At 40.1% G+C, this 27,020-nt stretch overlaps 2 protein-coding genes across 2 annotated transcripts; one reads left to right on the top strand and one right to left on the bottom strand.

Moving 5' to 3' along the window:
* Positions 1-54: 54 nt before the first annotated feature.
* On the top strand, positions 55-10,336 carry LOC122982523 (serine hydroxymethyltransferase, mitochondrial-like; the record flags this gene model as incomplete). The annotated part of the gene is made up of 12 exons (XM_044351870.1): positions 55-192; positions 2,130-2,324; positions 4,386-4,465; positions 5,009-5,209; positions 6,537-6,618; positions 6,825-6,947; positions 7,183-7,322; positions 7,512-7,674; positions 7,878-7,977; positions 8,486-8,641; positions 9,011-9,118; positions 9,301-10,336. Coding segments are annotated over 12 exons (1,614 nt in total), but the record flags the coding sequence as incomplete, so codon positions are not given.
* Positions 10,337-16,607: 6,271 nt separating this feature from the next.
* On the bottom strand, positions 16,608-22,682 carry ndufa4l2a (NDUFA4 mitochondrial complex associated like 2a). Its single transcript, XM_044352790.1, has 4 exons — positions 22,497-22,682; positions 18,836-18,921; positions 17,794-17,854; positions 16,608-17,686 (listed from the first exon to the last, which is right to left on the bottom strand). The coding sequence occupies exons 1-4, from the start codon at positions 22,539-22,541 to the stop codon at positions 17,630-17,632; spliced, it is 249 nt and encodes an 82-aa protein (XP_044208725.1). The 5' UTR covers positions 22,542-22,682; the 3' UTR covers positions 16,608-17,629.
* Between the last annotated feature and the right edge of the window lie 4,338 nt (positions 22,683-27,020).

Here is a 27,020-nt window from a genome sequence, read left to right as displayed (position 1 = left end):
GTATGGAGTGAGATAAAACAGATGATTTACTCTAGCAGTCACTATTATCAGTGACACAGTGAGTACGCATGTCCTTGGCTCCTTTCCAGTACTGATTTTACTTTCAACCTTTGTACCTTGAAAAGTTTTCTGTTTTCTCAGCCGTCAGCTGTCACAGAAATGCTTTCTTTGTCTTTACGGCAAACACTACGGGTGAGTACATTTCTTTGATGATGTATTCATTTTAGAGCTTTTTGAAATATAGGCACAGATCCCCTCATATCTGTCTTAAAAGATCTCCCCCCCCACTCCTAAAATCACTTATAACTGCAAACTAGGTCAGCTTGTCACCCCAGGTCATCTCAACCCTGACAGAAATGTCTTGTTTGAAGATGTGCAGGGTGTTTTATTGTATTTTCAGAGTGTCAGACCAGTTGCATAAGTGCTAGTGTTTGTCTGATAACTGTGATTATCTCAGGTAGTCAAAAGGGAAAAGACGGCTACTGTTTGTCCCAGAACATTTTTTGTTGTTGAAGGAGAGTTGACTGTGCAGTCTGCGTTTTATGCAAGGCTTAATATACTCAAGGCTTAGAAAACATAATGAACACAAAAAGATGAAAGGAGGCTTGCTTCAACATATGTTTATGCTTGAACAGTAATCTGTCTATTTGGCCAAAGTAACACATAGTTACGCAACTATCATGCAGCTACAAGCTGGCTTCAACAAACAAGACCCTGATAACTAAGTCACTGCGTGTCTGCCCAGCCCACATTACACTTTTCATGTCCAAGGCTTTCCATAACCGCTCCACTGAATAACACGTTTGGTTTTTCACTGCCTTTCATTTAATGGATTGTTTAGAACATCAAAAGACACATTATTCCAACTCCCTTGTTTCCAAACCCCCGGTGCAAAGTATTATAATTTCGAGTGATGAAAGTGTTTTTGCACAGGCTCACTCTTCATAACGTTTTCAAAAGACAACAAAGGAGCAATCTTGGACAACAACAAAAAAGAACCCCTCGGAAACTTTTTTACTCTGAACAGACAGTTTATTGCACAATGGAGAGTTGCATCAGATCCCGTGGCTTGGTATTTCTCTCCTCATTATAGGGGACCTTTTATGCTTTTCCTTATTTTTTTATATATAATGTAACAATGACGGATGTTCATATTAAACGTGGCCAAAGTGTCAAAATAATGAGTCAAAGGTATGTAGAGGTAATCCCTGTGAGTAAAAAGCACCAGCCTCAGACTGCTCTGAATGCTCAGTTTCCAACGTTTTTTCTACTTTCAGCCCAAGTTGATGTCAGCTCATGATGGATTTCTTTATATGGTCATCTATTCCACGCACAGCGGGCGAGTTCACTGCTCTGCTCCTCTAACATTATGTTTTTCCCATTGTTTTGGAGGTAGTCAATTAAAATAATTAGTTTACCTGTTGGAGGTGTGCTGGTCATCTGCAGCTCTTCAAACATCATCACTATGGCTGTTTCTGCTCGTACTGTTCCTCCCTGCATTAGTTCTAACTGATCCACTGCACCAAGTGCTCCAAATATCTCCATATGTTGTTGTGTCAGCCGTTTTTTAGCACCGCTAATGAAGTTCTGCTAATTCAGTGAGGAATAGGTTTCATTTTCTGTAAATTCTTCACAATTAAAGTCTCCCATTATTTGGTAATTGAAAAGCTTTTAATACAAAGCAGTAAAGCAGGAAATGTTGGGTTTGCATCAGCGGTAACTTAACATGACTCTGATATGGCTGCCCCTCAGCAGCTTTCGGGAAAGCTAAAAGCCAATCAGGACAGAGTGGGCTCATCAGGAGGGGGGGCTTAAAGATACAGGAGTCAAAGCTGCCTGTTAGAGACAGAGGATGAATTGAGGGGCTGCATAAAGGGCCAGTATAAGATAAATATGGAGGTTTTTTTTACCTCTAGTGGAGTCCCAGAATAAATATACAGAGCTGGAAATGAGCACAATAGGTCCTCTTTAAGGTTTTAACAGCATATAAAATACAGCACCATCTCTCTAAAGTTATCCCAAACTTACACATTATTTACAGTGACAAAGAATTGTTTTATTACTGGTACTTGAGAAGTGGAGATTAAGTTTGTCTGAAATTCTTCTTCTTCATCCACCACTCCATGCAGCCCCTCTTCTTCAGGGTTTCAGGATGTTTGGGCCGAGAGGGGCAGGTCATGGCGGAGCCGTGCAGGCGAGGCCTCAGCAGCGGCAGCGAGTGGACGGGACAGGAGAGCTTGGCCCAGGATGATCCAGAGATGTGGAGTCTCCTGCAGCAGGAGAAGGACCGTCAATGTCGGGGACTGGAGCTCATCGCATCAGAGGTTAGCCCCAAATATTAAGAGGAGGGACACAGAACCATCCTGTTTTGTGTTTTATTATCAGTTTGATCCATTTTTCCTTACAATTTTGCTTTACTGTTTATGATATTTATTATTCATTATTGAAAACATTACTTAGTAAGCTTTGTGAAAAGCTTCTTCCATGTACTATCTTGTGTGTAAACACAACATTCAGGCCTAGGCTGATGTAAACTGTGATGACCCATAACTACCCAGTGATAGTGATCCAAAGTGACTTGAATGTTTGTTCAGTATCTTACATCACACAGAGTTTGTGAAATTTGTTCTGGAAAAACAGATGTGTTTGACACATAAACTCTAAGAAGGACTGATATACAACACTTACTCCATTCAGTTTTTTGGTAAAATGATGCCAGAATATAATTTCAACCAAAAAACAGACAGTAAGATGATCATATCACTACCAGTATATTACATTTGATTAATTGTCAGCCATGGTGGAAATTTGTGTAGGTTGCTCCTGTGTGCAAAATTCATGGAAAACTTTCACACCCACGCAGATTTATAATAATGCAACACACACTATGTAACACAGATAATTCAGTGTAAATTCACATATTAAAATATGCAAATCGTCTGTCCAATATTTTCAATAATCACAGTATTGTATGTGCAAATTAATAAAATAGTGAACTTGCAAGGTTGAGTTCATTACCTGCACTGAGTTTGGCGTGAAGGATGTTAAGTTCAAATTGTGGCTTTGTGTCTTCTGCAGGATAGCAGCTGTTCATACTGTGAATACAGGGGATGTTGCTAATTATCCTTTGTGCTTTACTGTGGACAGAAGTGTTTAATATGCAGTATGTGAGACAGATAGAAAGAAAAACAACTCAAAGTGTAGAGCAGCCTCCTTCAACAGTGTAACCACAAGTCACTGGAGTTGATGTTTCTAGAATTTAACTGTTTTCTTCAGAGATTTCACCGACATTTCCTTCACATTTTTCCTCTTGCAAATCACTGATTTCATCTGAGTGGAAGCTGTGGGAAAAGAAAGGAGCTTTCATTCTTTTATTCTCCAGCAATTATAAATCCACAGCACTATCAGTCACAATGACATCTGAAAAATTTTCATCTTCTTGTGCATGTGCTGTCAGTCAGTCGTCGCTGCAGGCTGACTCCCAATGGAGAGCCCTAGTTTTTTTCTTCAGGAACACAGTCAAATGATCCCATTAGGTTCCCTCACTGATTTCTGCCATTGATCTTCAGATTTTTAGTTAAGACAAAGGGTGGGGGGTGGGGTGGGGGGGGGTTGCGTGTATGTGTGTGTTGAGATAGTGTTTTGAAATGTCATAGAGTTTTATGTCACATAAGGGACTAGTTTTAAATCCCCCTGGAATGATTGAGGGATCCCTGAACAGTGACAGGTTTAGTATAATAACAAGGCAGAGGGGGCGGCTGAGGAGGACAGAGAGAGAGAGAGAAAGAGAGAGATGAGCAGAAGTGAGAGTGGGAGAGAGAAAAAAAGACTGAGACAGGGAGAAAATTTCATTTACATTCATTTCCTTTTCTGCAGTTCCATCTCTTCCTCTGACTCTCAAGTGTCTTTCAGAGGCTTGACACTGTGCTGAACCCCACAGGGTTTCTGTATTAGCACGAGTCCTCAATATTCATCCCTTAATTTGATTGTAGTACCTCTAATACTTTAATATTTTTAGATAAGCCAATTTAATTCATTTTGGCAGCTTCCAGAAAAGGCTGTGTCTTGCCTTTTGTAAGATTTATGCGACAGTTTTAAATATATATAATATTCTATTGTTTTTATAATTGGTATTTGCAAGACAGATGTCTATAGTTGAACTAAACTGCATACTGGATACCTCTGTATAACTCAAATTTAGACTGTGGTTGCACTGTCTAAATGGGTCTCGCTGAAAAAGAGCAGGGGTGGTATTGAGTCAGCCTTCTCCAGGTAAATAAAGGTTATATTTGGATGGTGACAGTGTTTTGAATATATAAGGATAATAATAAATGTAGTGTGTGTGTGGCTCTGGATCTTGACACTGTGGTTGCTTGTCCTGTCAGAACTTCTGCAGTCGTGCAGCACTTGAGGCCCAAGGCTCCTGTCTGAACAACAAATATTCTGAAGGATACCCGGGACAAAGGTAACTACACTATTAATGTACTTTCCAAAATGTATTGTTACAACGATTACAAAACTTAACATTAGAAGATTTTCAGGAACCCAAGCATACAATTGTGTGAAATTTCATCATGAAAATGTTAGAGACCAGAACGTTTAACTCCCAGAGTCTGACCTGATATGTTACAATACAATGTTATATGTTACAGTACAACACCATATGATATGATACGACACTGTATGATACAATACGATACAGCACGTTATGATATGATACATTACAGTATGATACAATACGTTACAGTACAATACAATATGATGAGGAGGCGTGAGAGGGAAGTGAATGAATAACACTTGCTTGACCATCAATGTTAAGGTGCCCTTTAGCAAAGTACTTGAGAGGCAGTTAAGGTACTGTCAGCTTCCATGTGTGAGTCTGAAGCTGGATGTATATATTGACAACACATCTGGAAATATTTTTACAAATTTTCTATTTTTCAGAAAATTTTTATTTAATTAAAATTTTTCCTATCAAATTTTAATCGCTGTCTTTTGTCTGTCTAAGGTACTATGGAGGTGCAGAGATCGTAGATCAGATTGAGCTGCTGTGTCAGAAGCGGGCACTCACCACCTTCGGTCTGGACCCAAATCTGTGGGGCATCAATGTCCAGCCGTACTCTGGATCTCCCGCTAACTTTGCAGCCTACACATCTGTACTGCAGCCTCATGACCGCATCATGGGCCTCGATCTGCCAGACGGAGGACAGTGAGTGCATGTTTTACTGTCTGTTTAAGCACAAGAGGCACAAATATATAGTTTATTTTTTCATCTTTAAAGCAAGTGATAATGTAACAGCTCAAATAAAGCAAATAAAAACGTGTTACTAAGTTACCAAGACAAAATAAATCCATGCCAGAACAAACACTTTTTTTTTTTTTTTTTTTTACAAAAGGTTGATATTTCAGTGTAATTATTTTTTTATTTTTTATTATTGGTTTTAATCCTTTTTCTATAGTAAATAAATCAACAGGTACTTTATGATTGGCCAAACACTGACTAATGATATAATGTTTCATTCTTGCAAGATATTAAATAAAAACTTAAAATAAAAATAAATAATATTTGCTAAATATATAATAAATAATAATGTGATATTATGCAATCACTGGGAATTCATAACAATCAATAATTACAAAATCTTATATTTCTAATTCTAATCCATGTCCGTCATTATCTGACAGTTGTTACATTATGGGTTTTTTTAAATATGTCATGAAACAGTTTGGATTTGTCCTCTGTGGTTTTGACATTTTCCCTCATGAAACTGGATGTTTTTATGGGACTTAACGTCAAAAGGAATTAATATAAATGACAAAATGTTAGTCACACAGCCTGGAGTTGTCATATTATACCGCCCTCTTTGAAATGAATTTATTTTTAACACTTGAACTACAACCACAGAACTGTGGGAAATGTAAATATTTTTCCCAAACTGACACCCAAATACTAATTTCTGAGTCATATCGCTGCTGCACGTGCTAGTTAGCTTTAAGATGAATGCAGACATGCAACTTTTATATCATGTGAAACTTATATTATGGATGGCTGGGAGCTGGTAGGGTTCCCAAAATCTATACTACTATTCAACATTTTATTGGAATTTGTGATGTAGGCCAACAAGTGGATGATGAGTCATCAAAATCTTGACAATTTACAGAAAGAGATGCATTTTAGACAAATATTTGACATACAACAACAGATGGGGAAACAATACACCCAGTGGCACAACTTAACAATACAAGACAGCAGTTTTCTTCTGATAGGACCATCAATATAATATATGAAGGCCTAGTCTTAATTAATTCATGTACAAGCCACTAAAGAGGAGCTGTGGATGAGAGGAAAGAGGCAGGATGAAGGCAGAGCATTTTATTTCTTTATTAGATAGCCACAGTTGAGAGATGAAAGGGAATGAGAGGAGAGAGAGAGATGGGGAACGACATGCAGCAAAGGTCCTGCTGAGACTCTGCGATGCACACTCTACTATAATCTAAGTTATGTCTCTACTTCTCTCTACTCCACCACATTTCAGCCTTACCCACGGCTACATGACAGATGCCAAGAGAATCTCAGCCACCTCCATCTACTTTGAATCTATGCCTTACAAACTGGATGTGAGTAACTTTGGTGACTTTTTGTAAATAGAAATAAAACTTCAAACCAAATATATCAATTCATCAATCAAAGTCCAACTGTTTTTCTTCTGTGAAGCCGAAAAGGTATCAGACTATAAAAACAAAATGACCTTGAAGTAACAATTTTCTCACTTTCAATTGTGTGTGAATCATCTCTCCGTCCTCGTCCTCCTGCATCATCTTAGCCCAAAACAGGTCTGATAGATTATGACCAGCTGGAGAAGACGGCCCGCCTCTTCAGACCCAGACTGATCATAGCAGGAACCAGCGCCTACGCCCGCCTCATCGACTACTCTCGCATGAAGAAGGTACCTCTTATGACAGGAATTATGTCCACCATGTTATATTCTAAAGTAGTAGTGGTACTTTAGAAAACACATTTATACTTTCAACACTTTAAGTGCAATAAAAAAGGAAACACAAACAAGAGAAAACAAGTTAAAAGGATGATGATCGAGTGTTTACAATGAAATAAGATTTTTTAGAAGACTGAACATGGGAGATGGTTTTATCACTTACTGTGTCTGACTGTGTGTGTTTCAGTTGTGTGTGGAGCTGAATGCCTATCTGCTGGCGGATATGGCTCATATTAGCGGCCTGGTGGCAGCAGGAGCTGTTCCTTCTCCTTTCCAGCATGCCGACCTGGTCACCTCCACTACCCATAAGTCCCTGCGTGGAGCAAGGTAAGGGTCTGGACATTTCATTTATCACATAAACGTGTCGGTGGAAGTCAGGTCAAGTTATTAAAATAGCGTGGGGTTTTACTGTCTAGTATGTTCTATGTGCCTCTGTACTGTGTATTGTCAAGTGACAAACGTTAAAGGGACATTTCAGGTTTAGTTTGCGTTTTACTTTTTCTCTCCACCCTGCAGGGCTGGTCTGATCTTCTACCGAAAAGGTGTCCGGTCTGTGGATAAGAAAGGTCGGGAGGTGATGTATGACCTCCAGGACAGGGTGAACTTTGCTGTGTTCCCGTCACTTCAGGGTGGACCTCACAACCATGCTATCGCAGGGGTGGCAGTCGCCCTCAAACAGGTCCAGATATCAGTTTTATTTATTAATACTCAACAGTAGCCTGCAAAATCTAAAAAGGAGAGAAAATCCTTTTGGTAAAAGAACGTTTTGAACACCAGCTTAATTCCAGTAGCTTATGTATAAAACATGCAAGTCCTGCTTGTCATGTGGAGCGTCTTGATATGATCTCTCTCTCTCACACAGCATCATTTCAATCCCTGCAGGCTTCCACTCCCATGTTCAAACAGTACATCGCTCAAGTGCTGCTGAACGCCAAGACCATGGCTAACGCTCTGCTGAAGAAAGGCTACACCCTGGTGTCAGGTACTGAAGGAACTGAGGAGTGTTTTTTATGATAAACATACACTTCATAAGACTTTTGACTTTAAAAAAAAACATATTCATACAAAGTTTGTTTATGTTTTTGTGTTTTCTCACCGATTATGGAATTAGTTTTAGCATACAAAGCCATAGTGCATTGCTACCACCTGAAGCAACTGACGCAACTGCTTTTGGATGACTTCTTTATTTGCGTCAACCTAGTGGATGGAAAAAGACCTTGTTTGCATTCTGTTTCATTTTAAGACTTTGGAGAAATTCAACTAACCTTCGCTTCACAGTTCAATGGGGAAAAGCCAAAATATAAGGAGGAATACTTTTTAAGAAGTGATGATAATTTTATCACTGTCTGCATGAAGGTTTGAGTGGAGAGTGAAGGGAAATAGTAATTTGTCGCCATCAGACACATTTGCCCCTGAGCTGAATTGAGCTGAATTAAATTTTTACCATGAACCAAAGAAAAACTGTAAATCCCTCCTCCTCCTCCTCACAGGTGGAACAGACAACCACCTGGTTTTGGTTGACCTTCGACCTCGCGGGATGGACGGGGCTCGAGCTGAGAGGGTCCTGGAGCTGGTGTCCATCACTGCTAACAAGAACACCTGTCCCGGAGACAAGAGCGCCCTCACCCCAGGAGGACTCAGACTCGGTACTTAAATGAGTAAAGTTTGTGCAGAACATGTTGGTTAACTGATTATTCTTGGTAAAGAGCTGCAGGGATGGAGGATGTTCGGGCAGAATCTGTCCAGTATCATATAGGTGGTGTCAGTCTCTCTGACTGTGTGATACTGGACCCTTTGTTTTCTTTCTGTGTGTCTGTCTCTGATGTGTCTCTGTTTCCTTTTGTCTGTCCGTATATTTGTCTGTGTGTCCGTCAGCCTGTCAAACACAACCACCTGTCTCTCAACCACACCAGTCTTAACTTCTTTATCAACTTTGACAGAGCTCACCCTAATATTGACATATCTTTTCTTTTTTTATTTATTCTAACCTTTTATCTGTGGTTGATTTCTCACAGGAGCTCCAGCTCTGACCTCCCGACAGTTCAAGGAGGCAGACTTTCAGAAGGTTGTGGAGTTTATTGATGAAGGAATTCAGATTGCGCTGGATGTGAAGAAGAAGACTGGTGAGAGAAGAAGTTTCTCTGTTTTGTGTAAAGTTCTGATGTTGCATTCAACTGACTCTTATCCAGTGAAGATGGTAGAGTCGGGGGTTTCATATACTGTTTGACCTTTGTTTTTTTTAGTAAGATCAGTGTACAAGACATGTTTAAAAAAACAAAAACCTGCTTCTACTTTTTCCCAACAGGTAATCTGGCCAGCTTCAAGTCCTTCCTGCTGGAGGATCCAGAGACAGTGTCGCGCATCGCAGAGCTCCGCCAGCGGGTGGAGCTATTCGCCAGGCCCTTCCCCATGCCGGGATTCAATGACCACTAACTGACCACTAACAACGTCAACCCCACCACAGTTAGAATGTAGTTTCCCCGTCACATCATGGACATATCCTTTTGAATTCTTCCCAATTTAGATTGTTTTCAATAATTTTGCAATGTAAACAAGCGCTGTTTCAAAATGCTGTCAGGTTCAGGTTCAGAAATTAAAAAATAACTCTGATGCCACACATTTATTACTTTTTAATGCCTGAAAATAATAATTTAGAAGGCAACAGTAGTATTAGTCATTAAAATGATTACCTTATGAGTTACAAATGGGTAATAATTGGATAACACAGTAATGAGTTATCAGATTTACAGCATTTGATCACATCAGCAGGTTTTATTGTATCACCAACACATTAGAACAACTTATGACATTTGGCAACATATTACTGTGCAAAAGTCTTATTGGCCATTTTGGGAAATTAGGTTTGAACGTACTGGACATATTTAATGAAATGCTTTGTTTTTGATCGGACAATTTCCAGAGCGACCTATTAGTTTCTCATTGTAATGTACGTTATCTGTCAGCATCAACAGCTGCTACTGCTTTCTCTTATACAGTTAGTGCGTCACACACAACTTTTGTTGGTTGTCCTCAGCCGGGAGGAACATAAGTGTTTTTAAGTATTTGGCTTTTTGTCACTAAGCCCTTTGTAGAGCTCTTATCAACATCAGGCTTTGTCGCAGGCCCTGGGAAACTCACAGCAGCTGTGTTTTGAACACTTGCTTGGTTTAAACACACAAAACCACACAATAAAAAGCAGAAGCACTTAAACATTTTCTAACTATTCTCTTTAGGCTTTCTCCTATATATTCTCTTTGATTTGTTATTTTAAAGGATTTGTGAAGAATGTACAATGTATATACAGTAGATCTTAATTGCAATAAAAAAAAACTGATCCAGAACATTTAGAAGTTTGTTGAATTTTGTGATATTTCAGAGGCTCCCTGTTTTCACTTCACATTGGTCTCGCTGTGCTGTGAAGCCCTGCAGCTACTGTATGTAATGCATTCACTTTATAGAGAGGCAGATGATTAATGTGTACAGCCGAAGGAGGGAGGAGACTCTTCTGAGTTTATAAACACTGAGTTGTGTTAAGCTGCTGGCATTTCCTCTGGCCATTTCCTGTCACCATCAACTTCAGGGAACAGTCCAGAAAAAGAAAATAAAAGCTGATCTCTAGACAGTGACGAGATCTGACAGGGAGATAGCTGGAACCAGAGATTCACATCCTGAAAAAAAATGGATGTAAAAATAAACATTTCATATATTTTTAAGGTGCTTTAGACACCTGATTTGTCCAATTTAGACTTTTTATCTCCACTGGGCAGCTGGCATTGTTTTCTATGTGAATAAATTGTTTCATAACCTCAATTAAAATTAAATTGTTCTTTGAATGAACACTAATAACCAGCCTGTACCTGATATCTATATCACGTTGTTTATATGTTATAAAAAAACAAAAACACGCAGGATGTTGAGGTAAATGAGTCCATCTTCACGCAGCCGTTTGCAGCAGCTCCTGTGTCCTTCAATGTCATTTGTATTTTTGTGATACTGTTATGCAGAGTGGAGCAGGTGGACCCAAACGCAGGAGACTGCAGGCTGCAGCAACGCTAAAGAATAACTTCTTTATTCAAGGTTCGTGCAGGCCAAAACAAAGCTGGCAGATCAGAGCAAAACACAAACAGAACGCAGAACAAACAGAGTAGAACAAAGGATCCAACCAGACTGAACTGAAAACCAGGACTTAAATACAAACTGAACTAATGAAACAACAAGGAACAGGTGGCAAGCCACAAGGGCAGGCTGGGAGTTGATAGGCTGGGGAAGACACAGGGAGCAGGGCAGGGCTAACGAGACTGAATACAGGGCGGTGTGGAGGGAAAAGCAGGCTGAAGAAAACAAGAAAAAAGACAAAAGGCAACAGCTGCTCTGTGCTGAGGACAAATCAAAAACAGAACTTCATCCATGAGTAAAATAAGTCTACAATATAATCATGCACAATCCTCTTAATATATAAACCCTCATAAATCAAACTGTCTCAGAATCACATAAATATAATTTAAAGTGCACAAGTCATACTGAGTAAACACATGTAAGAGCATAAAGAAAGACAACTGTTGCTCTGAATTTCAGTTCACTTTTGCACTTAGTTTCTACAAGAGTCAATAAAGCAAGCAACAGTATCTCAAGTATTCCTTAAATATAACTTGAAACATTTTATCTGTCCGACTCCCCCTCAGTTCAGTCTTAACAAACATGGAACAAGTCTGAGGGCACCTGGAGGACTGGTGGAGGGACAAAGAGCCAGACTGGGACCGAACCATAACAGATACTGTCTCTTTATGTCATCCTACCATCCGAGATTACATAATGCTAATAAATATAGACAATTCATGATATACATGAGAAGATGGGAGCATTATGTAACACTAGAGTCTTTCACTGTTCTCACAAAACCTTCAGATATTGCATTTCTATTTATTCAAACACTTCTCCCACTGTTTCTCAAATGGCTTCAGTCAGATCTTTATACTCCCAGATAGATAACAAGAGCTGGCCTCCTCTTTATTTCACTCTGGGATGAAATTATAGACTTTGTTGTTATTTTATTTCAATGTATTTATCTCTTATTCTAAAAGGAAAGTTTCCTCTGAGACACAAAGTCTTTTATATAAACGAGCTTTGCAACAACAAGAGCTTCTGCTGCCAATTGGAGCGCTAAATATTTATTTCGCTGAAGAACTGAATGGACTTTTGTTTTGTGTGAGACTTCTTTGTGTCCTGCTCGGCGTTTCCAGTTTCTCTGTTGAGGTTTATTGCTACAGTTTCTGCCAGAGGAATGTGTCCCCTCCATAGAGACTGGCCAGCTGAGTCACAGGTCAAAGGTCAGGGAAGCTTTCAGATCTGTTGTCAGAACACACACATAAACAAACACAAGGACGCACGTCCACAGAGACACAAGAGCAGCATCACAAAACAAATAACGTCTCATCCGCTTCATCTCTGTGCCTGTTTCTCATGACCTGACAGCTCCTTTGACGCAGTATGTGTGTGTGTGTGTCTGTGTGTCTGTGTGAAATTTAAGGCTTTTACAAATCCTATAGGGAAACCGTTCGATCCCTCATGTTCCATCGTTCTAGGTCACTAGCCCTTTCTTTATTGCCCATGATCCCCGTAGTGTTCAAAAGCTGGATCATTTTTTGATGTTTGCTGCTCTTTCTTCTCTCTTCATTCCCTCTTTTTGTTGTATTACAGGGAGGAAAACACTGCCAACACTCAGACGAATATGAGCTCAGAGCACAGAGAGCCAAGGGAGAGGTCGGAAGTTTCCTAAGAGGATGAAACAAGAGTCTCACCTTCACCGAACAAAGCGAAGCTCCTGTGAGAATCTGTTTTTAATGTAGCCTTCGGCGGTAGCAAGGGGAGTAACTGAGGAAGTTAATAAAGAAGAAAAGAAAGGGAGGAATTAAGATGTCAATATTTAATATGACAAAGTCATGACAAAAAATACCATTCAAAGAAGATCAATAGACACAAGTTAGGGATTGACAAATGACTGAGGTCTCCCGCAGAGTTCCCAGAAATGTTTACTGCTCAGAGCATCATCTTTAAAAGAAAAAAGCAAGAATGGATGAAGCAAAGCTGACTATAAAGCCAACATCTTCCTCAAAATTAAGTTTTATAACTAACTTTGGGAACAAAGACGACTGCTCATACCTTCCCTATTTCCGCACAAGTAGTAAGTAGGCACATCTTATCCGTTTCTTTCCCCTTTGTCTCAGTTTTGTGACAGACACATCACTTAAACGATTTGCTTAAACCTACCTTAAATATGGATCAGGAGATCCCTCTCAATGCCTCAGATGACGATCTGTTCGATGTGGATCAGCAAGCTCCCATAGTCCTTGGTTGCACCCAGCTATTCATATTCTCCAGAGCTCTCAGCCTTCATCTTCTAATAACGTCAGCGTTGTCAGGCCTTTGCCTTCCAGCAGCTCCAGGGGAAGAACCTGTTTTCGGCGCCCCTCTCCAACTCGCTCAAGATCCAGGAGCACTTCTGCAGCAGAGCACATTCCAGACCAACTTGTCCTAATAATCCCATTAAGCATGGTTTATGTAAATATCTCATACTCCAATCAAAATCCATGCTCTATGCCTTAAAGAACCACCCAGACCGCCAATTCGTTAACTTACTCATCCAAGGTGGGCCACGGTACCTGGTTGTTACCAGTGCCTTCAAAGTCCTTCCCATTCACCTCGACTACTAGCATATTTTCAGCATCCTCTGGAAGGGCACATACTACTTCACAGTGCGTCTGACCTTCGGGTGCAAGAGTAGCCCAAAAATATTCAACTCTTTATCAGAACCACTTTGCTGGATCCTGACAAACAACTACAAACTCAACTCCCGAATATTATCCATCTCCTGGATGACTTTCTATCACGTCACCATCTTAACCCCTAACATATGGTCTCAACACTGACATTCTGCAAACATGGATTTCCACTCTCATTAGAGAAAATGGAAGGTCCCACATTCCTGGAGTTTCTAAGCATCATCCTTGACTTTGTCTCAATCCAAGCATCCTTGTCAATTGAGAAAATCCATCAGATCTCATTACTTATTGCTAATTTCCTTTTGGCTCACAGATGCACAAAACGCCAACTACTTTCGCTGCTAGGCCACCGCAACTACACCTACTACTACAGGTTGATCCTTCTTGTCACATCTCCTCTCTATAGCTGCCTCTGCTCCATCTCTCCATGTTGGATGATGCATGTAAGATGGAACTAAAATTGTTGCACCAGTTCCTCTCGTCATGGAACGTTATCTCCTTCTTTTACGACGACTACATTTCCAAGCCAGAGTACATCAAGCTGTCCATTGACGTAGCCCCTTCTGTTGGCTTTTCAAATGGCCACCCGAATCCTCATCTCTCACCCCTTCCTCCACCAACTGCAAAATGTACCCAATAATCATAGCAGTAATTCTTTGGGGGCAGGAATGGTCCAAGAAGAACATTGACATCTACTCCAACAACAGCGCTGTCGTAGACATTATTAATAAAGTTTGGTTGCATTGTTTTAACATAATGGAGTTCATGTGGAAGCTCACCCCGGTTTCAGCTCAGCAAAAGTTTACCATCCGAGTATACCACATCCCAGGCTACAAAAACGCAGTTGCTGACTCACTATTCCATTTCTTGTTCCAGATATTAAGACAGCTGGCACCAGCTACCGACCCTCTTCCAACTCCAGTCTCTGCATTTTCAACCACCATCTTCAACTGACCCCGCAGCTGGAACATTTAGTCATCACTTCACGAGATGCAATCCTCAACAGCGTTACTCCCCAAACACTGGAAATGCTTCAGAGTTTTCCATGCTTCCCATGGTCTTTCTTTCCCATTACTTGATGTCTTGACCCTCTCCAGCTTCACATTCGCCCCTTCTATTCTTAAGACTAAATCTTCCACCATACAGATCAACTTCTTCGTAAAACTGTCTTCAGGAGCACCATGTCCTGCCTTGTCCCACTCACACATCAACATGTTGATCAAACATCTCCATAAGGCCAAACTGCATCCCATGCCAAAACGTTTGCCTCTCACTTCAGACCTCATTGCTCGCTGCATCAGAACTCTCCGCACAGGTTATCTGTCCCCTTACATCGACAAAGTCTTGGAATCCATATTCCTACTGGTGTTAATCAGCTCCTTGCACTGCTCTGAGTTCACCACTTCTTCCCCCAACCATAATCTATCTCGACACACAACAATGTCCGACATTTCCATTCATTCATCCAACACTCTCACCTACCACCTCAAACGAAGCAAGACCAACCAATCTGGTCTACCCCAACCCATCTACCTATTCAATTAAATTCATGCTTAAGTCCTTATGAACTCATACCCGACCACATAAACTTGAGACAAGCCAGTCAAGCTTCCCCCAAGATCCTCTGTTCATCACAGAGACAGGCAAAGTGGCCACATGCTTTGGTTCCAGCACCACATTCAGTACTATCAAGATCCAGAATACCCCTGAGCTATACTCTGGACATTTGTTCCTCACTCCACCACACCATTAAAATTCTTGGCTGCTGGTCTTCTCCCACATACCTCAGCTATATCCACCATGATATGAATGACATCAGAAACACCCACATGCATCTTTCCACTTGAAGATTTTTTGGGGGCTCCATCCAAGATTCTCACCATCATCCCTCCATCCCTTGACACTACCCTCAACCCTTCATCCCTCCATCCCTTGACCGTTACCCTCAACTCTTCATCCCTTCATCCCTTCTGCTGGACCCTCAATCCATCTCTCCTACATCTTCCCAGCTCCCCTCCAATTCTATCCAAGAAATCATTTCAATCTCATATCTTTGTTGGCGTGGTCTTTGTTAGTAAAAGACCAGCAGCAGTGTTGTACTGTGAAATCTTAATTAATGAAGTGTTCACGTTATTTTAGTCTCCAGGCTTAAAAACTGAACTGTCAAACCATTTCCTTCTCTTTATCTGCATTTCTTTTTAATGATTTAGATGTTTAAATCGGAGAAAGAGATTTCACCTGGATTTTCTTAATCAGTTTGTTGCAGTTTCATCCTGCTCTGTGCACACAGTGTATATGCATGTGTCTGCAGTGTGGAGAGACAGTGGTACCTTTGTGTGTGTGTGTGTGTGTGTGTGTGTGTGTGTGTGCGTGTGTGTGGGTGGGTGGCTGGGTGCGTACGTGTGTGTGTGCATGTGTCTCTGTGTGCTGTAGTCAGTGTGCTCTGCTGTCATATATCAACGCCATGCTGGGGGACTGTTGAGCATCCTGCCACCCCTGTTGCTGATCAAAGACACAGTACCGCTGTCACACACACTAGATGTGGTCATAGAAGCACCAATCAGGCTGCAGAGTGACAGCTGCACTGCTAACAGATGGATCTGTTCTATCGCTGATTGTGTATTTTTATCTTGGGATGTGGAAAAAGATTCATATCAGATTCAGTTCCATGGAGGTGTTTGAATAAACTCACCTGTCTGTGTGTGCGTGTGTTTGTATGTGTGTGTGTGTGTGTTTGTGTGTTTGTGTGTGTGTGTGTGTGTGTGTGTGTGTGTGTGTGTGTGTGTGTGTGTGTGTGTGTGTCTGAGAAGAAAAAAAAACTCCTATCCAAACATGAATCAGACCATTTATTTATTGAAAGAATTGATGCCAGTTTATGCATTTTTGCCTTTTTTCATAACTAACACAGTCATTGCTGAATTTAGTGGCTGCTAAACCTACAATCGTGTGCCAGTTATGAAGAAACATCTGCAGTCCACTGACCAGTAGGCCAGACTGATTTCCTCAAAGGTTGGTATAATTATTAAATTATCGTTCCTCAACGTTTTTCAGCTGCAGAGGATTTTTAACTTTCAGACACTGAAATGAAATCTTAAAGAAGCAAACCACTTTGTTTGTAGGTTTTAGCTCCCTAATTACAAATCATGCATATTTTGCATTTATGCTGACCATTTTGGATGCATGCCACACACTGATTAGAGTTCTGGATGTATTTTTCCTGCTATTTCAGGCAGCTATCATCTCCATTAATTTATGTGCAGAATTAAACTCAATTAGCAGTCTCTTGTTTATGTAATCCATCACTGCAGGTTTCAGGAGTCTGCTATTGAATTTTCATATCGCACAGAAGTGAATGGAAAAAAACAGATGACTGAAACTTTCAGAATAAAACATTTAGATTTCTAAAACAGTGCAGGTTAGCTGTGATGTTTGTAAATTCTCTAAAAATATACATAAATACAGCAAGTAAAATGTCAGCAAATCTTGTTACTTACTCCTCAGTTCATGATATATGAGAGAAACAGGCCAGGAAAGTTTAGACATAAAGGATGTATGTGCACATGTGTGTCATATCTTTCCCGTGAAAGTGTGTAAAAGTATGCAGAAATGCCACATATTTATCTTGTTCAATATTCATATGTGCCCTCTGGATCCATTCACCAACAATCCTAGTCATATCAGCTGCTTTGCAAACACCGCAGAGATACTAAAACATTATGGATCCTGATCTAGGATCCATTTCACCTTCCACCTACAATCAGGACGTCAGGAGGGGAGGGGGAGTGAATCTGACCCTAGATCAGGATTTTCTGGGATTTTTCCACTCTGGTTTGTGAGAGGGGGGCAGTGGGAAAGTCAGAACTCAGGTCCTTCCTTCTTCAGGTTTTTGTAGTCTGTGCTGATGGCCACAAACTGGGGAAGAAGAAGATTCAGTTCAGAGGGGTTCGGAGGTTTGATGCTATTGTGCTATCCCAGTTTCCCAGCACTGAATACTTGCATGTGTGTGTCCGCTGCATTACCTTGTACTGGTATGTGGGGTCAAGTTTATTCCAAGGCTCTGGGTTATTGGTCTTGTTCCAGCTAAACACACACACAGATACAAACAGAGAATTGTAATAAGTTGGCATCGCATTAGACTCAATGGGAATCTGATACACATGAATCAAGCTCTTGTTTCAGAACTAGCACACCATTATTCATTCACAAGTGACCCTGATACCCCTGAGAGCTCCTTTATGTCATCCTTGTTTTGTCAGATAATGAATAAAAAGTAGCAAAAGACAACCAAAAGTTGAGGATGAGATTCAAACTCATCAGTTAGTACATACTTAAAGCCCGCTCTGCCACCACCAGGACACCCTTCCTAATATTTTAATCAAGCATGTAAACAATCTCTGCAGCAAACAATGGATGAAAGATGTGCAGAGACGAGACAAGACAGCGCGCCATCCTGTGAGCTCTTGTTGAAAGCACTTAGCTTTGGCTGTGGTTATTGGAAGTGTAAATCAGCAGTTTGGATAGCAGCAGGAGGAGAGGAAACCCGAGCAAGAGGCAGTTAGAGGGGGAGATGAAAGCGAGTGGGGACGCCCGTTGTCAGTAACAATCATTAGCAACAAATCCCACTGCTTAATTAAAGAGGGAAAAGTATTCATTTTCCATCCATATGCCTTGTTAATGTTAAGAAATCTGCACTGCAGGGGGGAATTATAACTTACAAGAAGAAGAAAGTTTGAGTTTAATTAGTCTAAAATCCACATGTATTGTGGTGTACTCCCTCCTGTTCTGTAGGGGGGCATCAGTTAAGTGAAAACAGAACTAAAAAGATGTCTAAACCAGGGAAAACACTCCTTGGATCAAGCTGATTTATTTATTTCTAGTGAACTGTGAGGCATTTGACTCAGACAATGATGCTCACTCTTCAATATTTAGAAACTAAAGATGTTTAAATCATCTAATGTGCTGCTATTGTTTCATAACAACCAAGTCAATAGTCATACCAACATTTTACATTATTTCTGTTGCATGTTATCAGAAGTCACAATGAAATATGAAGATCCTTACGTGACATGGGGTCCTTTGGCCAGCCGCACCAGATACATAAATGCCCCGCCCATTCCCAAACAGATGAAGAAGAACTGGGGGATAAGCTGGACATAGAGAGAGATAAGAAAATGATAAGATCTTACTTAATATGATGTTAGTTGAATGAACTTAAATGACAACATGACCTGAACCTTTTACAATAAATCTCTGAGCCAACAAAGTGTGATCTTACAATCAGCGGTGCCTTGTATATACAGATGCTGTTTGCATTTACATTTACATTTTATCATCTGGCAGACACTTTCATCCAAAGCAAATTACAAGCGTGTTTGGTGCTCAGTTTAAAGTTAAAGAAGCTAAAACAGTCATCTCTGACTTTGTGTGATTGACATTTGCCTGACTGATTAGAGCCCACATGATCAGAGGGAGAGACAGCTGTGACTTACAGCCAGAGGTGGAAGAATAGTCAAATCCTCTAATATGCTCAGCACTCAAAATTTGACAAGTTGTATAGAAGAAGAAGTGTTGTCAGTATTTACTTAGGCATTTGTATTTAATTATTGATTCAATATGTTTTAAGACATGTTTTAATGTCTTAAGTTGTCTAAATTACTTCATATCACATTAAGCTACTGCCAGCAGGCAATTATTTCAGTTTTGACTGGATGCAGGGAGAACAGCTCTGACCCAAGCTTTAAAAAAGACACCTACCAGCACCTCCATGTTTAACTAATTGACACATACACTGCCAATTCAAAGTTTGGAAATACCTTCCCATTCCCTTGAATGAGAGAGTGTGTCCAAAGTGTTGACTGCTGCTGTAGTTCAACACTGAAACTATTTCTTGGTCAGGCCAGCTGAGACGTGCCAGTAGGAGGACCTTCAGGCCAGCTATTTCTGAATGTTCTCAGTTTTAATGCAAGGTTATTCACCATCTGCTGGTTGTAGCTTCATAGTTTAAGGACATGATAGTGCTTAAGTGAATAAGTTTATTTCCCAAAATGTCAAATTATTCCTTTGAATAAGGAATACTACTAAAGACCAATTGATACATGTAGTAGAGCAAAATGATCAGGTGTCAAAAAATGGAAATACTCATGTAAACTGCCAGATAGTGTTTTTGGCTTGCAGTGAGTAAGTAAATACACTTTGCTGCCTCACAAGGAGCGTTACTTTTGGTTATACAACACAAGAAAGTTTAAAAAAAAATGTTTTGAAAAAGCAATAAACTCAAAAAAGTTGGACATATTTCAAAAATGATGTATTACACAATATAAACAATGTATTAATTAATAACTGACAAGGAAATTGATCAACTTGGACGTTTAGCACAGCTTGAGGAAAGAAGGAGACACTGGGGACTGTCATACCCAATGTTGATTTAGAGAATATCTACAGTGCATCTTGGAATAAGTTTATTGAAAGTTTGGTAATAGTCCACCAGCTGCACACTTTAAAAAACTAAGAAAACTCTGATTTGCTGGTTATAAAAACAAACTCTAGTCTGCTGGGGAATAAACCTGTAGCTATGAGTGAGCATCCATTTTTCTGTACACATATATTAAATTATAATCTACAAGGCTTTCATGAGACATATTAAGATCTATTGTTGGACCAAGGTATATTAGAAATAACTAATATCTCAGGCATGTTTTTCAGTCTACTGTAGAGTGTCAGACATGAAGTGACACTTCCTGCTCACAGATTAGAGTTACTGTAAGAGTGTTGATCTGAGCAGCTGACCAACAACAGCTCTGAGGATTAACTACTGGCCTGCTTTTGCTCCGTCATCCTCCGTCATCCCATTGAACCTGCTGACACTCAGTACTACGGTGTGTGAGAGAAAACAAGCCATTGATTTGTAATCGACGATGATCCTTTAATTCAATGCTTCTTACTGTCGACTGAAGATTTACGGTAACACGACTGAACGATCATCACGTCTTTAACTCTATCTGTCTGACGGCCATTCAGACTTTCTCTGATAACGTGTCTCACTGCATCTGTCTGTCTGTCTGTCTCACATGACATTTTTTCTGTCTTCATGATGAATGAAGGTAGTTAGCACTTGGTTAGTCATAAATGATTTTACACTACTTTCATCTTTCATTGTGAGATAATTTGAGTCCATTCTCAGAAGCTCAGACAACACCAGTGGGACGATATTCTGACTCCTCCTGTCTTTCTGTCGCCATTTTGTGTCTGTCCATCTCTATCTGTATGTCTGACTCTCTATCTGTCCATTTGTCTGGCTGAATATCTGCCTCATAAACTTTCTAACTCTCTCTAACAGCCTGTCTCTGTCTCGCTATCTGTCTGTAACTTGATCAAATGGGCTTATAGAGTCTCACAGGGATTTGCTCCCTGCAGCTTCCCCTTCTTGCTCACTGTCTGTCTCTCTGCCTGTCTGTCTGTCAGGATGATAGACCATATCAAGAAGTTCTGGTGGAGCCTCATAAGTATTTCCTCCCTGTAGCTTCTCTCTCTCTCTCTCTATCTATCTCCTGGGAGGTTGATGACGAGAAGGAAAAACCCTGTCACTCCGGTCTCTGACAGCAGCGCTGGTTAAAACGCAGAAATAATCCTGTCCCCTGCAGGGGCAACTCACTTTTTTTTTTTTTTAAATGTATGTTAGTCCATTCATTTTCTAAACACTTGGATATTGTCAGTTTAGATTTAAAGAGGTTTGTAAAGGTCATGGTTGTGTTTTTAAAGTCTTAAGCCTCTCACAGCTTGGCTTGATCTCAAGTGAGCTACTACACGGAGCAAACTAACTTACTGAATTAGAGTCAAGATAAGATTAGATGAGACAAAATTAGACATGCCATCATGTCTCCTGCTGTGACCAATTCATTTACCAACAATATAAAAAACAGTGCAGGCAATCATCAGGTTTGTCTGCTACTATATATCATTGATTAAGAAGTAGAATAATAGAGGGCCAATAATGTAGCCTTTTAATAGACGTCATATTAGACTGAATTCATAGTGCAATGTTTTCTGAAAGATCTACATTAAACTGACACATGCATTTTATGAGGATTTGATACAATCTATGATATCATAGATGACAGACATACATTACAATGGAGTCTATAAAAACAACATGAATTTTAACCTGAATTTAAAAGCTTAACCATGAGCAAGGGCTGCAAATTAGCTTCAACTAGATACCCTGTAGCTTATATACCACACTGTCCTATATGTAACAATGATAAACTGTATTGTCCCTGTTAAATAAACAAATAGATTAATAAAAAGTAGCAGAATACAATACACTCACTCAGTGTGAGTCCCTAGCCTGTATTTACATTGATATTTATGTAGTGTTGATGCTGACTAATGTGCTCTGGTCTTGTAAATTAAATATCAGAAATTAAAAATTAACAATTTTCTTCTTTTTAATCTTATGTTCAGACACTGGAGCTGTCCAAATGCTGATTCCACCAAGTAAAGCACAACCACATTTGAGCAATTTTCATGTTTTAAGTTTGGTGGTCGGTGATTTAACATAAATATTTTACAAGCAAAATTCAGGAAAGTGAAACAAGTTGAGAGTTTATGTGAAACTCAGTTCTTACTCAAACTTTAGCTGTACAGTTAAACGTTTTTGGTTATGAAAACAGGACACTAAAGTGCTAAAAAGCAGGAAAACAGGAAATAAATTAAGATTACTTACGCCGGGGTGCTTCTTAGCATGCTCTACCGCTGTCCGAAATATCATCGTTCCAGTTTAAAATAAAATGTGGGGACAAATGATTCAAATAAGTGAGTCAAATATTTCAGGCCCTTGTCATCAGCAACCAAAAGCCTTGCACAGCCGTGCACAGACAGGATTTAAACCTGTTGCTCTCTGCAAGTGGAGAGAGGAGGAGGAGGAGGAGGAGGAGGAGAAAGAGGTCATTTACATCTGATTACAGCCACTTCTGCTGCTCCCTTGTTTGGGTGATTAAACTGTGCAGGACACTAGTTTATTTTTTAAAGATAAGGTTTCATCCTTTGAAATGTACATTAGATACCCAGGACAGAGACATTTAATGCTTATATCTGGATGTTCAATCTGGAGATGTTGCATAAGCTCCTTCACACAACTGAGGGGCTTTTCTCCCTCATTTCCTTCATTGAATTTGAAGACTTTTTGGCCCTTTGGGAGCTAACTGGAGGAAACGGAAAGGCATATAAACACTGTGTCCTTCTAATGGCCACTGGGGAATATCTATGGACCTCTTCATCTACTCATATCATATCAGTAAATAATGCAAAAAGACGGTATATGCAAATTCTCAAGAAACACAGTTCAAGTGGAAGCTGCAACAACAAGTAAAAGAGAAGAAAAACACCAACACGGGAATAACTGTAAACACTGGAGCATGATTCTTGCATTAAGGTATTTCGTTTATCACAGTGATAATGATGTTAACCGAATGTTGCAGCAAACGACACTGATAAGAAAGAGGAATACAAAAGATCGAGAGGAAAATATAAACACTGACAGTATGTTGTTGTTTCATGATGCATCTATGTCGCCTCCACTTCACAAACAATCAGGGAAATTGTCCATTTTTCTTCTGGTCAATGATGGATACTTCTGGCTGATGTCCTTGACAACCAAAGTCCAAGGACACTCCAAAACATAATTATGTACAACAATCACTATGTTTCTTCCCTTTAAGGACTCATCAAAGCTAAAGCTTGTGGACAAAACAGCAATTCAGCTCTTTTTATACAGCTGACGGTAAAATAATGTGGTCAATTAATTTTGTAAGGAACATTTTCTACTTTCCCTGGAAATGCTTCAAACATGATTTAATCTGGAAAATATTGGTATTTAATGATGATCGAATTGTACAATTACCAACTCTTAACCCAGCCAAGGCAAACCTGAAAACCAAAGCAAAATCGCACAATCTCTCTCTCTCAAACCCCAAAAGTAACAATATAAACCAAAGATTAAACTTTCAACCAACAGAGGTCAGTGCAACAATGCTCCTTTGTTGCAAAAGATAAACGGTTGTGTTTCATAGTTCTTCTGCCACTATGCTTCTGCCAGATACCCGTCCCCAGATAATAAAGCAGCACTAACTCAGCTCTCTGGTGACTCTCTCGCCGGGGTGACACCTATTCATTTTTTAAAATTCCACTGCAGGTTAGAAATGGATTTCGTGGACAGCTATGAATTATAAATATTATGGACAGCATAAGCCTTCAGTTTAACCTGATCCTCCAACCTGTCAGAGCAGTGTGTGTGTGTGTGTGTGTGTGCATGTGTGTGTGTGCAGTAGTAGCAGTAAGATCTTGCAAATAAGCTCCTGGAACTGTCTTGTAAAGTCCCAAATCTAATTACCAAGTCTCACTTACATGGAGAGGCATGTGTGTGTGTGTGTGTGTGTGTGTGTGTGTGTGTGTGTGTGTGTGCGTAGCAAGGTGGACTATTGAATGGCCAAATAACAACAATAATAGGAGCGCACTCAACAAACCATTCACAGCTTGATACAGTGATACAGTATGAAACATTCAATATCAAAACATTCACAGAAAGCTCTCAAACTGCTCTTGCAACATGTAGTCACTTTTGTCACTGTCAAACCAAATGCCTCTTATTTTTAAAATACATAATTTTAAAAAGATATGGCAAGATGCTTCCGTATCGAGCCATTTCCTTCCTCAAACCTTTGAAACAGTGGTAGATATACAGTATGTGAGGACAGCAGAGAGGTCGATTATTCTGCAGAGATGGTTTAGCAGGAAACTACAACCTTCTTAAAACCACCTCCCAAGATTTCCCAGGGGAGAGTGCTGCATACTCAAAAGATAGGTTTTGAGTGGAGTATGCCTTTAACAGGAATTCCTATGACACAGTCAATTAAGCTGCTTTGACTCTCCTGCAAAAAAAAAAGTACCAAAGACGTAAGACTGACCATTAGAGATACAGAGACAGCAGCTTCTCACAAATTCTTCACAAGATCTCAGTGGAGGCAGGAAATGTCAGGCCTGTTGGGGTCATTCAGCTCATAATGTTGATGCGACAGTAAGTTCTTCTAGCTGGACGGCAGCCAACGTTTCTGTTGAGGACAACGTGAGACGTGAGAGCGAGCGCTTTGGCAGTTAATCTAAACTGCAGCTTGGGAGTCAAGAAAGTCAAACTGAAGGGCATGCAGGGTTTTAAAATGACGAACATTTACATGTATGATCATAAAACTGGATGATTATAGTTCATATAATAATTATTATATTATAGACATGTTAAACGAACTTATCAGACAAAGGGTGACCCCATAGCTTAGGGGTTAAGATGCTGACCATGAACTGCAATGTTATTGGTTCGCGTCTGGATGGAGGCCTCTGTCAAATCTCTCTCTCTCAGAGCTATCTAGTAAAGGCATTAAATGATGAACTGATTATAATTTATAAGTTATCCAAAGTGAACAATATGGTTTTCAGATTGAAATCTAAAATTAAGTCCCAATGCATCTTGTTGATGATGAGATATTCAGGAACCTTGAATATTTTTACCAAACATCATGATAATCCATCCAGTAGTCATTGAGATATTTCAGTCTGGGCTGCCATCCTAAAGCCACACTGCTGGCTTGGCTAAGAATGAAAGTAACAAATGACCCCAAACACTGTTTTTTCACACATTTTCATATATGATGAGCTTCACCTGCTATAAATTCATTCCCCCTCCCAACTGTGCAGGTGCCAACTGAGAGTCACTAACAACAAGGACATGATCCCTTACAGAGTTCCCACCATCCAATACAAGCCATCAGTGTTTACGATCGTCTGCAGTTAGTTTTCCTCTGTGCAGAATGAAGAGAGACAGGAAAGCACGAAGGGAAATAGTGAGGTTTGTCTGCAACAAAGGTCCTGTTGTATTTCAGTGTAAGACCTGCAGTGTTCAGGACACTCAGCAAACAGGCTATTTTAAACCCTGTAACCATCATCGCCTCCCTGTAGGAGGGAAAAAAGAGTTGGAAGTCATTGCCTCCAGACTTTTTGTCATTACTGTAGAATTTGTGACAGGCTCCACACTTACGGGAAAAATAAAGTGAAATAAGGTTGCCCAAACCATTAAAAAGTCATTGTGCATGTGTCACACTGCCACAGAGACAGACTCCGACACAGGACCGTGTGACATGAGCTCAGCCCTGCCTGGTGTTCCTGCTGACCTGAAAGACGGCAGCTCACACTGAAATCCTCCTAATTGGACACTTGCCAACACTACAACACGAACAGTGTCCAGTACAGGGGAGGCTTGTTTAAAAATACACAGGATCTGCATGGTGCACCTACAGTATCCCTTGAGCTGATCGGTGGAGAGTTTATTTAGAAACTCACTTAATGATGACATTTATGGGTCCTAGCAGAGAATTTGACTTGTGTATTACTTACATCTGGCAAAGGGAAAGGTGCTGTGGCAGAGCACGTAACGGGGAAAAAATGATGGTAGAGATGACCCATCACATGTGTTGTATAACCAGATGGGTTTAGAAGAACCAGGCCATTTCCAACCACAGAGCACCGCAAATATCAGTCTTCCTTTTTTTTGGGCGGAGGGGGAGGGGCATCACCACAGCAGTAATTTATGGAAATGAAAAGGTAGAAAACATCCATTATCCACTGTCTTTTTTGAGCTGCACCTGCACTTTTTCCTTTTTTTCCCCCCTAAATACTATTAGGAAAGCCTTGTTGAAATGTAGCGTAACCATAGAAATAAATCGTTTACTTTCTTTTTACACATAAAAGAATGCCTTGTGTTTCCCTTTTAATCCCTCTTGTAGCATTTGAGCCAACCACCTTGCAGTCACAGGCCTGTTTTGGCTCTGATTAGCGCCGTTCTGCCCCTCTGTGGAAACCAGGCTGCTATGTGTTGTGTTGTTGCCACTGGTGCTTGAAGAGAAGCAGAACAAGCTGGCTGAGGGTCTGAACCTTGATCTGTGGCACGGTTTAACACCACATAATACTATTAGACGGCAAAGGTCTGGGTTAATAATGTGGACCAACAAGGAACAGAAGAGTGCAGCCAACACACCTGCAAGACACCTTACAGTTGCAAAACCTGTAGGTTAGATGAGAGTCCAGATTAAGAACTGGACTCCACATTATTATTATTATTAATTATTATTATCATTATTATTATTATTATTATTATTATGGCGCAGGTTTGTGGATTTGTAAAGATAAAGTACATTTTGTTTGA

The sequence above is a fragment of the Thunnus albacares genome, chromosome 5, assembly GCF_914725855.1.
Source record: "Thunnus albacares chromosome 5, fThuAlb1.1, whole genome shotgun sequence".
In the NCBI taxonomy this organism is placed as follows: Eukaryota; Metazoa; Chordata; class Actinopteri; order Scombriformes; family Scombridae; genus Thunnus; species Thunnus albacares.
The sequence above is the reverse complement of the archived record's forward strand: the minus strand, read 5'-3'. Positions and strand labels throughout refer to the sequence as shown.